The 13,081-nt window shown below is 46.7% G+C and overlaps 1 protein-coding gene across 9 annotated transcripts in view; it reads right to left on the minus strand.

The window, feature by feature from the left end:
* Positions 1–7,714: 7,714 nt before the first annotated feature.
* Positions 7,715–13,081, minus strand: part of TMEM131L (transmembrane 131 like) — an 82,573-nt gene continuing 77,206 nt past the window's right edge. For all 9 annotated transcript variants that reach the window (XM_087735623.1, XM_087735621.1, XM_087735622.1 and 6 more), the window contains 4 exons: positions 12,318–12,435; positions 10,586–10,674; positions 9,608–9,750; positions 7,715–8,127 (listed from right to left, as the gene is read on the minus strand). In XM_087735623.1, the coding sequence (XP_087591749.1) occupies positions 7,849–8,127; positions 9,608–9,750; positions 10,586–10,674; positions 12,318–12,435 (629 nt within the window). In that variant the 3' untranslated portion in view covers positions 7,715–7,848. The remainder of the gene's footprint in view (positions 8,128–9,607; positions 9,751–10,585; positions 10,675–12,317; positions 12,436–13,081) is intronic.

Here is a 13,081-nt window from a genome sequence, read left to right on the forward strand (position 1 = left end):
TCACAGGCTTACATTTCACTAAGAAAGCTAATAAATAAGAGTTAACAGATACTTTATACCTCACTTAAGGATTTTGAAGCATTTCTATAAGCCATTATTTGGTCCTCAATGAATTGTGTGACAAATTTTAGTCCTTAACCTGATAAATTATTAAAAACCTTTTAAGTGAACAGAAAGGTTCCTTTCTTAGAAAAAACCCAGACAAACCCTTCACCAACCAGGGAATGTGCAGGCCATTTATAAAAGGCACAAAGATCTCTCTCCTTAATGACTTTGTGAGTTGAGGGCTTCCAAAAGTTGCACATTGCTGTAGGGTACTGACCTGGGTCATGAAGTTCAGCTATTGCAAGGGAAACTCATAATCTCGCCTGTGAACCTTGGCCAGAAGGCAGAAATACTTACAGACAGGAAAAGCTTGTGTCACCGTGAGCTCAGGAGCCGCAGGCTGTCCGCTCCCGGCATCTCCATCAGGTCTTTAATTTGTATTCCAGGTTTCTGCTTGCAATCAGGAGCATCCCACCCTGTAAGCCACAGATACTCAGGGCAGGCCGTGCAGAGCAGTGATGTTCAAGGCCGCAACCGAAAGCGTAAGCAAACCCTGCAAGCCAGGAGAGAGGGAGACCAACTGTACTTGCTGTGATGTAGCAGTGGTGAAAGTGATAGCAAAGTGCCAGGAGAAAATTGCTCAGCAGCATTTGAGTTGACCAGAGCAACGGCATGGGAAAACTGTACAGCTGAGCCTTGATTAAGCAGAAGATACCTATGGTCTGATTTCTTGCAGCCCTGGCAAGAGCATTACATGCCAAGGACATACAGCTGGGAAAAACTGAAACTCGGTACTCCAAGTCATTTGGTGAGTGCATGATCTGAATGCAGTACTAACAGTGGGAGCCCAAAGGCACGTGTAGTGTGTGCTTGATGTCCTTAGCCAACGGGAAGGGGTGGTTGGTGCCTAATTAAAAGCTAATAACCGAAGGAGGAACACAAGCTGTGATTAAGCAGAGGCTTTCATCAACAGAAGTAGGGCTGGCATCTCCTCTGGTTAACAACTGCTAGCAGTCCGCAGAGAGACCGATCGACCTGCAGGCAGCTACGGAAAGAGCGGATTGATACAAAACTGCTGCTGAGCTCCAGAAACCATTTACGCCACAAATCGTAGGCTGTGCGGCTGAAAAGCACGAGGGGACCAAGGGGGAGCGAGGGCTTCCCACGCTGCTCCAGAAATGGGGCGGCAATGAGGTCATTTTCCATTCCCTCATGAGCGCCGTGCGCCCCATCCAGGAGGTGCACGCATGTCACGAGCTGGGCTGGAGGAAGGGTGAACCAGCTTGCGTGCGAGCAGCTGGAGGAGCACCAACGAGGTGCTGCCTTTCGCATGTGAGCGCTGCCGAAAAGAAAGCAGTAAGCTCCCACGGCCACGCTGCCGTCTCACAGGTCTGAGGAGAGTAGTGGGAAGGCTGTGGTGTTTTCTGCTGCTTCTGCAAGGTTCCCTTATCAGCCCCAGCATCTGGTTTGCACTCTCTGGCATTTCCTATGCCGTACTGCAAAACACCTTTCATCTAACAAGGCCGTGTCGAGCGAATGAAGTGAAACATTTCTCTCCCTAAATCAGAACCAGCAATCGCAGCAGGTTCTCGTAGGGCGTTGATGGCCAAGCGCTTCACTGCAGCACCTCAACGCTGCGTGAGGAGGAGGTTATTTCTAGTTTCGAGACAGCCCCACACCACAGCACCCGCTGACCCCCAGCCCAGCGAAGGCAACCAGCCTTCCACATCGCCGTCTCTGGGAGCCGGAGTGGGTCCAGCACGCAGGCTTCCTCCACATCTGTGCTAACGAAGACGTGCGAGAGCATTAGCTTCCCTTCGCAAACTGTACATTCAGTCGAAATTAAAACCAAACAAATGGCTCCCAGCAAACCGAGCGTTTTGCCAGCGCGGTTGGAGGCACGAGGTCTGGCAGAGCCTGTCACCCCACGGGTATGGCAGCCATACCCCAGAGCGTGGTGAGGATGGTCAGGATATGGACCATCACCTTCTCAAAATCACTGCACGGGGGTTGGGTTTACTGAAGAGGACAGGGCTTTTTGGTCACGCATGGAGGTGACGTGCTCTTTCCAAGAGATGTATACGTACGCACTCGGTTGTGAGCCAAGCCTAGCTGCTGGTAGTTTAGCTGACAATGATTAAATAACTGGTTTATGCTAGATGAGAAGCGCATCCACACCAGCTAGAGCAGCTCATCTGGCACCGGTTCGTACGCTGCGGAGGCCCCTCGTTCCAGGCCAGTGTGGTCCCTTCTTGCACGGGTTGCTGACAGCCTCCAAACAACAAAAACTCCAGAGAGGTGTGTGGGGGTACACGGAAACACCAAATCGCTGTCACCCCCAAGCAGGGCTGCAAAAACCCTGAACACCCCAGGGGGCAGCTCCCATGCACAACCAGGGGGAGCGGCCAGGAGCCACCGCCTTTCAGAGCAACCTCAAAGTTAGAAAAGGTTTGAGAGTTTGTGCTGCTGCTGCTGCTGTTGAAGAAAGCAGCAAGAAATGAAATACAGTAGAGGTCACAGAAAAAGAGAGCCACATGGTGTGCAACCCACAGCAACAAAGGAGGCATTTTTGTCAGGCAGGCACGGACAGACAGCTTTTGCAGGGAAACCCACTCCAGAGATGGAGGGAGGAGCAGTAATGTTCAGCTTTCAGCAGCAGGGGAACGCCTGTGTCTGTGGATTAGTGATGAGCTGCAGAGGCGGGTGCAAGCTCCCAGGACCTCAGTTGCAACACCACCTTGTAAATCCTTGCCCCGCTCTGTTCTTGTCACTCGCCCACGATGGGGCAGGGCACAGATCACCCACTGCCTCCCGCTCCTCCACGTTCCCAGCTCAGGGAGACGAGGAGCATTGGTGGGTCTCACCCAGCAGAGCCTCCTCCAGTGCAGGACTGGGCAACTGCCCCAAACCAACGGCAGGGACCTCCTTCTCCAGCTGGGACACCTAACTCTGCCAGCCTCCCTCCTGTCAGCAAGGCAGGGTGAGTGTTGCATTGCTGCTGGGACAGTGGAGGGCCGTGCCAGCGCAGCAGTCCTGGGGAGACAGAGACCCTCAGCCCACCCAAGGGTGCTGCAGAAGAGAATGCGTTAAGCCCTGCCCCGAGCCACGTCCCCCACAGAAGTGGACAGGCAGACTGAACAACAAGACGGCGTGGAGAAATCAAAGGTACAACTAAAACATGCCCATGGGGACGGGGAGGTGCCGCCATGCACCTTTTCCATGAATTGCTGAAAGCAAAGCAAGTAGGTGGAGAGGGCAAAAGAAGATGGAGGTGACTCAATGACTGAGAAAAATAAACAACGGGTGTTCGCTGAGGCTGGAAGGGAAGAAAGCAAATGCCGGAAAGCAATGCCCAGCATACCACCGTAAGTCTGGCCAAGAACTCACCTGGCAGGATGGCAGTGCCGGCTCTGCGGGAACCCACGGTGCTGCCGAGGCTGCAGCTTTCCAGGCGGCACCGGGGCTTCTCCAGAGGCAGAGCGAAGTCGGGTGCTGGAACCGAAGGCACTGCCAGCCCCAGTGCAGGTGGTGAGCACCTCCCCTGCTTCCTCCCCTTCCAGGGATTAAGGTAGTTTACATTCTCTTTAATGAGCTCATTTGTCCTCTGGCAATCGATCTCTCAGCTGCCCTCGCAGCTTTCAGGCTCATTTCTGCAAGTGCAAAAGCAAGCTGTTTGCTGGTCATTGCCTTTGAGCAGCTGGAATGGTCCTACACGCCCAGGCCTGGCCGCAGAAGCTGTAGGACAGACCCGCCAATTGCCACCGTGCTCATGACCAAGCCACCAGAGCAAGTAACAACTGTGCTCCCCAGGTGAGCCTGCATTCAGGGACTTGTACTGTCCCCCACGTGCTTTGAACCCCACACGTGGTATTTGCCACTTGGTGTGGCCAGTCTGTTGCTCCCAAGCAGCTCAAACCCAGCTCCCAGACCGGACCGGTGGCAGCCAGGTTGCTGGGCAGTCCAAATCCCTCCCTGCAGAAGCAAGGTCAACACTGTAGCAGCCCCACTTACCAAGAGGCAGGGTCCCAGCCAAGCGTTGCTCTCTACTACCGAGAAGCTGCGTTGGATGCTCCTCTTCCCTTAGGTCTCCAGCTTAACGCTGTGAGGGGCTTGCTGTGGCCCGGCGAGGCTATGGCACCTGAACATCCCTGCAATAGATGCTGGCTTTGTCCAAATGTTGCCTCTCATAGTACCTATAAACATTCACAAAACATGCCAGGAATATTCCCTGGCTCCAGGATAGAAATTCTGGACAAGCCAGGCAGGCTTGGCCAAGATGTCCCGTGTCCTGCCCAAGGACAGCGATAACCTGGTTCCCCCAGTTCCCAACACACATCCAAGAAGCCCCAAACCTGATGGAGCAGGAAGCAGGGGAGGCTGTCGGTTCTCCCACGTCTTGTCTTAGGAAAACACTGAACGTCCCGCCTTTATGTAGCATTCGTGCTGGGACAGAAATCAACACTGAACGCTTGGAACCATCCGTGGGTTTTTCCCCCCTCCTTAACCAGCCCTACCAATGAACTGTGCAAGCTATTCCACTTTTATACCGGCATTTTTGTTTTTCCTTAAGCATTTCTTGGGTTAACTGAGAACTTCTTTTGCTGAAGTTTCTCAAAAAAGAAGCACCAGTTTCAGGGAGATCTGTAAAGCTCCCCATCCTGCTATAAGGAATTCCTGGCACGAGGCGAGAAATCAGGAATTATTTTGCTCATGACAATGGGATGTCTTTAGAGCAACCTCTCCAGTTTCACTCCAGTAGAACTGTAATCATTTTGGTACAAAGAAATTTGTCGTGGAATTATTTATTTCATCGTCCCCTTTACTGGAGGAAGAATGATTTTTAACGGAGCCCAAATCCACTTGCATTCAGTGGATTGCTAATTAAGCTACAGATGTCTCCTGATGGCAGCAATTATTCCTGGTAACCTTAATGAGCTTGTTACATTCCTTCATTATTGTTATGAAAAGTTATATGAAATACTTTGCCTAATACTACACAGCTCCCGGGGGAATTACTTCTTGATCTGTTCTGGTTTGATTAAAGAGAATGATTGTTTTCTTTCTCAGCAATATTTCTCAAATTGTTTGTGGCTCATTTCCCTTGTCTTTTACTGGCACTTTAACAACTCTGACCAACTTTTTCACAGAGGTCTTCTTTTCCAAACATTTTTAACTTTTTTTTGCTCTCCCTGAACTCTCCAGTGTCTTTGCTTGGTTTATTGCACGGTTATTTTCTCTCGTTTTCAGTGGTTTATTCTGTCTAGAACATACACATAACTTGCAGCAAGGACTCGGTGTTGATCAGAACTCTGCGGGGTTTTGTTGTTGTTGTTACAGTTTGTTGCAGATATAAGAAAAGCATCTCCTTACACTGGTACTTGAGGAAAAGCTTCACTTCAATGCACAGAAAATGCAGATCTCCTTAAAGCAATGAACAGAATGAGCTGGGCAAGCTAACTGAGCGCAGCTTCGTACGTCCTCTCTTCTCCCCCGTGCCTCTGCACATCCAAAATTCAATGAACATGCTACACAAGCAGCAACATTATCCAGGGAATAAAGAACTTCATTGCATTTCAAACCAACTGATCACTTGGGCTTTTTTCTCCATATTTATTGTGTTTGCACTCCCACCCTCTTCCTCCTGAAGTCTCCTGCCACAGGCAAGAGGTGCACAGAAAGCAAGTCAGTGGTTATGACTACTTCTCGTGGCTTAGTACTCATTTCAGGAGCATCAAAGTTCATATGAACATGTGAACTGCCCTCCAGAATCACAAGCAATTACGATTAAACTCCAGAGTCAAACCGATTCCCGCCCAGCACGACGCATCACGGAGAGCAGCCAAAGACTCCCGGCGCTCGTTCCCGATCAAGCCATTAAGACACCACGGTTTCGAAAGGCGTTCAGTGACAATCCCATTCTGCTGACAGAGAAACCAAAGGCGGGCTTAGCAGCACCTTCCGCGCGAGCAGCTGAAACAGGCAAATGTAGCAGCTTTTGACTATCCCACCCGGTCGCTACCGCTTCCTAAGCTAACTCAGACGCACGGGAAAGCGTAGCTGGCAGGGTATCTTTCAACAAAGCTTTCTTTGCAGGAACCGTTGATTTACCAAAATAAATTTTTTGCGGAAACACACTGTTTCTGGTGAAACACTTCCAAGACCTGGGACGGCATTTCTGGCTGAAACCAGCAAAGTCAGAGGAGCTGGTCCCATAGCTCAGCAATGTGGTGAGACCGGCAGGGCCAGAATTTAGGTCTGGGAGCTCAGACTGCTGAGCAGCCTTGCACGCAGGCTGTCAGCTATTTTGCAGTACCTTTTCTGCTCTGCCTTCGAATAAAAACAAACATGAAAGCCTCAATATTTTGTTGTCAGAGTTCTTGTCTTCCAGTAAGTCTGAGTTCAAACGGCAAGAGAAAACAATTAAAAGTAGCAAAAAAGTAAGGAATGTGCTCAAGTTCACAGAATCCTCAAAATGGTGACTGGACTCTGGTGGTCTCTAGTCCAACCCCCGACAAGGAGCAGGCCTGCCACCACCACTAAAGCAGGCCACATGCGGCTTCATTCAGCCACATCAGGAACACCTCCAAGCGCAGAGATCTGTCCACCCCTCGGGGCAACCCACTCTCCTGCAGCACCACCCTCCGAGGGAAGTCACTCACGTTCAACCTGCACCTCCCATGTGGCAACCTGGGACCGCTGCCCTTTGCCACAACGCCTGCAGCCACCACACAGGCTTTGGTTCTGCCGTCTTTATGGCTCTCCTTCAAGCAGCTGTACAAGGCTGCTACGGGATCCCCCTTTACTCTTCTCTTTCTCCAGGCTTAACAAGTCCCCGTGTCGAGGATATCTCTGAATCCCCTTTTTCTGCCACCCAAGAGCGAAGGTGCCCAAAGACGCTCTGCCATGCCAGAACAACGGGCGCTACGGGAATGGTCAGCAGAGACAGCTTGCACGAAGGAAAGATCCAGCCCCCAACTGGGTGGCAGCACTTCCCTGGTTGCCTTTCCCACTACAAAGATTCAGCCTCATAACACCAGCTAACACAATGCTGTTCTGTTTTGGAGAGTGGTGGGAACTCCACTCTCAAAGAAATATTTGTTCCAGTTCAAGCTTTGGCATTTTATAAAAGGGCAATTAAATGCACTGAAAATGCTATTGCAACATGAAGGCTAAAAATATAAACACAAAATGTCAGGAGTCGCTCGCAAGAAAAGCTCCTGAAAGAAACACCCACTCACCCACACTGCACAAGCATAACATCGTCCAAGTGACAGCTTGCATTTTCAAGCCAGATAAACAAGCCACAATTCAGCCTTTTTTCTCCTGCCAGAAGTCTGCACTCACAAATAACTATGTCAGCAGCAGAAGTGGCACCACTTGGAAAATCTCTGATCTGCATCAACAGGTAGGTCCCCAGGGCTGCTGCTTGGGACAGATGCGATTGCTTACGGGTGTAAGTTTGTACCTGCAAATGCTAAACCACTCCTAGTTTATACCACAGAATGTAAACTTCAGAAGAAACGTGTGCAGTACAGGTCACAGATGCTTTTAAGAACCTAATACTGTCCTTATTCTTGAAAAAACTTGAGTTTAAAATTTATAGCCTTCACCTGACAGTAACAGCGTCCTGAATATGCTTTGCTTTTTAAAATGCACTGACTGCTCAGACTTCAGTAAAAAAAATTTATTTTCAATATAAAAGTGCCAAAATATCCACCAACATTGTAATCTATTCAACAACCAGCTTACTCTAGTAATCAAAATTGCAAGCATCTTTATTCACATTTTTAAATCAAATTCCTTTCACACGTTTCCACAGTAACCCGAGTCCCTCGAAAGTGGGAAATTTGCGTTTCGATTGGCTGCAGTAGTCCATATGTCCAAGTTCATGTAGGCACGGAAGGGGTTAAACCTCGGGTAGTATTCCTGCTTACACATAACTGCCTGGTTCTCCACGTGGGTCGAGTGTTGGGTCGTGGCACTGACGGGGCAGCAGCTTTCATAAACATCGCTCTGAGGTGCCCAGATGGAACCAAAAAGTCCAGACATTGGAGACAAGCTTCGGGTGCTTGAGAGGTAGGGCTGTAGGGCAAGATAAAATTATCATGGGAAACTGCAAAATGGACCACTTGCCAAAGAAAACGTGGAAACGTAGTACTAAACGGGAGGAAGCAGCATTTACGCAGAGAACTTAGGAAACGCACAAGTAGAAACCTGCACACGGGTTTACAAATCAATATGGCTGCCAAAAATAGTACAGCAGCATTAGCGTGTGTGCGCACGCGCGCGCAAAGGCACTTCGCTAAATGAAGCCGTACGAGCACCTCCCTGCACGGCATCGATGTTACTGTAACAGGAACACAAGATTCAGTTCTGGTCAGGCTGTTTGAGAAAAATAAGGGAGAAATGGAAGACACGCGAAGAGCACCATGCACGTTTTGAGAGTTAAAAGAGCAGGACGCCTAAGAAATGACAAGAAAAAGGCTGAGATATGTGGCAGTACTGAAGGACTATGCAAGCCAGGAGCAGAGAGGGATATTCAGTATGGAAGAGAGACTATAATTGGGAGCTAGGGAATTTAGTTAGAAAATTTCGAAAGCTTATAAAGAACCTCCTGGAGGGCAAGATGTGTTAGTCTGCGAGGAAGTCTCTCGGAGAAGGTCATGGAAGTCTTGGGACTTTTAAAACTGAATGAAACACTGAAACGTATTGTGGGGAAAAGCTCGCCAGGGAAATGAACTGAATTATCTAATGTATTTTCCAATCTCTACCTTCTGTGTTTCCTGGCATTCCTGAATAAAATATGAAATAAAGCCACGTTTATTTTAGGAAACAGTCTTCTACCAGTTTTGCCACTTTTTAACACAGCAGAATTTTCACTTTTGCACTTAGAAATATTTCTTGCTTTATTTGGTTAGTTTTATTCAAAGCAAACCTACTGTAAATAAAAACAAAATCTAAAATAGAAGATTTGGAAATATGAGCAGAAGAGAAGGTGGTTACAATTAAAGACCACCTTGAACTAAAGTCACTACGTTGCACTACGGGATGACATAAACATGGCTAGTCTAGAGCGTAACAGGTCACAGTCAGCATTCAGAGATCTGCACAAATCCAGCTTAAATCACTTGGATTTCCTAGCAAAAAAACCTGTCAAAGTCACTGAGAGCAGCTGTCCATTCAGCTCTACAATTTCCAAATCTCTCTGGGTTTTGCTGTCAGCACTTTTTCTGTTTTATCCTCATCTGGAAAGGCTGATTTTGATAGGAAAAAGTCTCAGTAGACTACGTAAGTCCAAAATGTTTTTCCATACGTAAGATGATTTTAGTCAATTTTCAGGCAAAATGATCTGTCTTAAAATTTCACAGACAAGGTCCAGTAACAACCTTGACCAACAACTGGGAAAAAGCCACGCTCCCAATGCCAGCATCAAATACATACATTAGGCTACTGAAAGGATTCACAAAGAACGTGTGAGCAACAGGTAAGGCAAAGACAGGAATGCACCAGGAAGTCTTTGAAGAGGCACAAGAAGGCAGCGCCCCTCAGTGACAATACTCACTGTGGAGTTGACGTAACTGGCGGGCTCCCAGGTAGGTGGCATGTTGGGAGGCGCGTTCCAGGTGGAGGGACAGTTCTGGTCAATGAAGGCTGTATTCTGCACCGCTGCAGTACCCGGGAAGCCACTGGGGTAGTTCATGTTTTCTGCAGTTTATAAAAGCAGGAAGACAAAATAAGGCTTTGGCAATATAAACACTGCTAACATTTCTGTGGAGAAACACTGAATCTTCTTGGATTGCGCCAGGCTGGAACCGACCTAAGCCTTCAGTGACTTCAGGCACCTTCAGGGCAGCACAGCAGCGAAGCATAACAATCTCTGTTAACAAGACTACCACTCTGTATCAGGGACTCACTAACAGATGGCTATCAGGAGGACAGGATAAAGAGTTGGCTCTCTCTCCACTGGAGAACAGAGTCTTTATTAGCCACAGAACGTGCACGGCAGAGCCTACCGAGGGTTCACTGCCAACATGCCTCAGCTCTAAGCACCCGAGGGATCACCGTGCTGCCTGTGATACTGTAGCCTGACCTTTAATTATTGCTTAGGTAATGCTAAAGAATTCTAGGTTGCTGCCAGTGTGCTTCCCAAGCCAAGAAACTCTAGCCGGGAAAGGTAATTGGTCACAAGAGGCCTTCTGTTTCACACACTGGAAGGCAGAAGCCTGCCAGAGGGGAAACAAAGAAAATTGTGCAAAAAGATTTGTGTAATGCTGTGGTCACGAGCATTTCTCTCTATTCCCTCTCAGAGTCCTGTATACTGGCTTTTCAGGCTTAATAACTCCGTACAAAGACCAGTCTGCTCATCCGCCACATGCAGACATTGTTTATTACTACAGAGCATCTAGTCAGCTGGAAACCGTAAAGTCCGCTTAAGTAATGAACGCCCAGATGTTTATAGACAAGCTCAGCCTTTCGTTCTACAAAAGGTGAGAGAAAAAAGCACGCTCAGTGATAATTCATAAGCTTGATTTCATCTTACCTTCTGGGAAAGCACCATATTCATTCATCTCTAGTGGACAATACATGTTGGAAAACTGGCTGTCACAAGCTGCATTCCAGTCAATGAAGCTGTCCCAAGAAAAAAAGAAAATCTGCTGTCAGAAACAATTTACAGAACTTCCGAAAATTACTTAGAAATACTTATTTAATGTAAAGCTGTTGGATGCAAAATGTCTGTTAACTCATGATGAGGCTTTTCACATTCCTCTTACCAATTCTGCCAGTATCTACTCTGTGCCACTACGTAATCACAGTGATTCTCTCACTAAGCTCTTTTTCCTCTGGGAGAATGAACAACTTGTAATGAGAGCTACCAGAGTCCTGCAACACCTAACTGGGTTCAACTTCTTCCTCTGTAAAAAGAAAATAATCGTACTACTTTCCCACAACCACGGAAATGATAGATATAAAGTGAAATAATGTGATTTGAAATAGAAGAAAATGTAACGCATTCTCAAGCGTTTGAATGCTTGAGAACAGCAATTAAAATGGAGATTTCTACTTTCCCTACCACAAGTGTTAAAGTCCTGTTAAACAATATGTTTTCTAAACTACATATTAATTTGTAGGGACTAGACTTGTTTTAATTAAAATAATTTCAGAATTTAAAGAAGACTTTTCAAAAGTAATTCTTAAAGATAGGTCAGAAGTCAAACAAGCCCTGCTATGCAGAAAGCTTGAAGAAGTCCAAGTCTGGACAAGGTAGGCATATAAAAGGATTTCACGTCAAGTTGTGCTAATTCAGTTTTACTATTCAGGCAAGAAGTTGTAAGTTATCACTACTGCATATGAATAAATAATTACATGAATTTTTGCACATGAAGTCCAAATTGAGATGGGCGTATGAAAGCAAAGTAGCGTAATACAGAATCTGCCACAAATCACCATATATTTCATCTGACTGAAGAGTCGGACAGACCGCTGGCCACTGCTCACAATCATTAGGGCTGCAGTTTGTTGACACAACAGAACTGAGGTTAGCAGGCTGGTTGGGATCACAAGACCATCGCTTCAGGATTTCTGTGCTACCGCTCTGTCATTTCGGATGACAGGATATGACCTGAAGAACTGGCCGTATTTCACTGCTATGTGGTGACAGAGGATTTCTTCTCACTAGTTTGTGGTGCATCTTTCATTAGTAGAATTTGCAGTGTGGAGAGTCTGAAGTACCGGAATTACTCGAGTTCATTACTACAGAAGATCAACCCAAATCTAAACAGACCAACTTTTATCCTTACACCACCTTCAAACAGGACTATTCGCCTTAATTCAACAATGTCTGTTCATGCCATTTAACAGGAGTACACACTGCATAACACACCCCATGATATACACACCCCATGATATACAGAAGCGATGTATTTTGCAAGAGGAGAACAAACCTAAAAGCTAGGCCCTCTGCCTGGCCATGCAAAAGAAGTGGAAAAAATTAAAAGCTTTCCAAAAAGTATTTAATTACATTTGAAAGAAGTTCTGGAGTATCTACATATGAGCAGGAACACCAGTGAATTTGCCTTAACAAAATTAATCATGATGTACTAATGGAAGAGCATAAACAACTACAACTAATATTGAAGTAACAGCAAGAATTTCACCTGCTTTACAAGTATTTACAAGTACTTTACAAGTATTATAAGCTCAAGTGTAGTCCTCTGGATCACAGAAACCTGAACAAAGAGTTATCCATACTGTTTACATAAAACATAACTTGCCTATTGTGGACAGAGGGGGTTTCTTGGATCATGCACGGTATATTATTCTCAAGGTTGTAGTTTAAACTGTTTGTCAGGCAGACTGGCTGGGCAGGCCACAAGTCTGTTGGGTAAAGACCTAAAAAGGGAAAAGGGAATGAAATGCATAGCAACAGGAAGAAGGCTCCACAAACTCTGAATATCACAATGACACTTTATTCTCAGATCCACAATAAGGACTGTATGCTAGATAAAAAGTCCAGAATTACTAACCAATCTATTTTTTTTCTATTTTCTATTTTTTTCCCCTAAATTTCTTCAAAATTTCTATTTGTTAAAAAATATATATAAAAGGACTTGAACCGAGAAGCTGAAATTCAACAAAACAGGGCAAGAAAATTCCTACAAAGAGTCCTTAAGTCACCAGCCACCAGCGCCAAGGCGGCACCCTTCCTCACAGCAGGATGGACGGCAGTGATGCGATCCCCACCAGCCCTGCCCTTGCCCCCACCCATCAGTCAGTAACCATCTCTGAAGTCCAACCGCACGAATGCAGCAGGAACAGGGTTTTTAATAGACTAGAGCCATCCGCAACCGAACAATACGTGAACTCGTTACTGCTGTATTTAGCCCCTAGGGCAGATGTTCATTGTGCTGCTCTCTACGGACTGAATGCCCTGACTGCCCACAGATACTTGGTTCCTATCAACTCTGTGAGAACAGGGAGCTGGAGAAAGGAAAAAATCCAGATTAGCAGTCTCTGTAAGGCAACGGTTGCAAAGTTA

The sequence above is a fragment of the Nipponia nippon genome, unplaced genomic scaffold (assembly GCF_047370975.1).
Source record: "Nipponia nippon isolate SJK-2023a ecotype South Korea unplaced genomic scaffold, ASM4737097v1 scaffold_6, whole genome shotgun sequence".
Taxonomy (NCBI): domain Eukaryota; kingdom Metazoa; phylum Chordata; class Aves; order Pelecaniformes; family Threskiornithidae; genus Nipponia; species Nipponia nippon.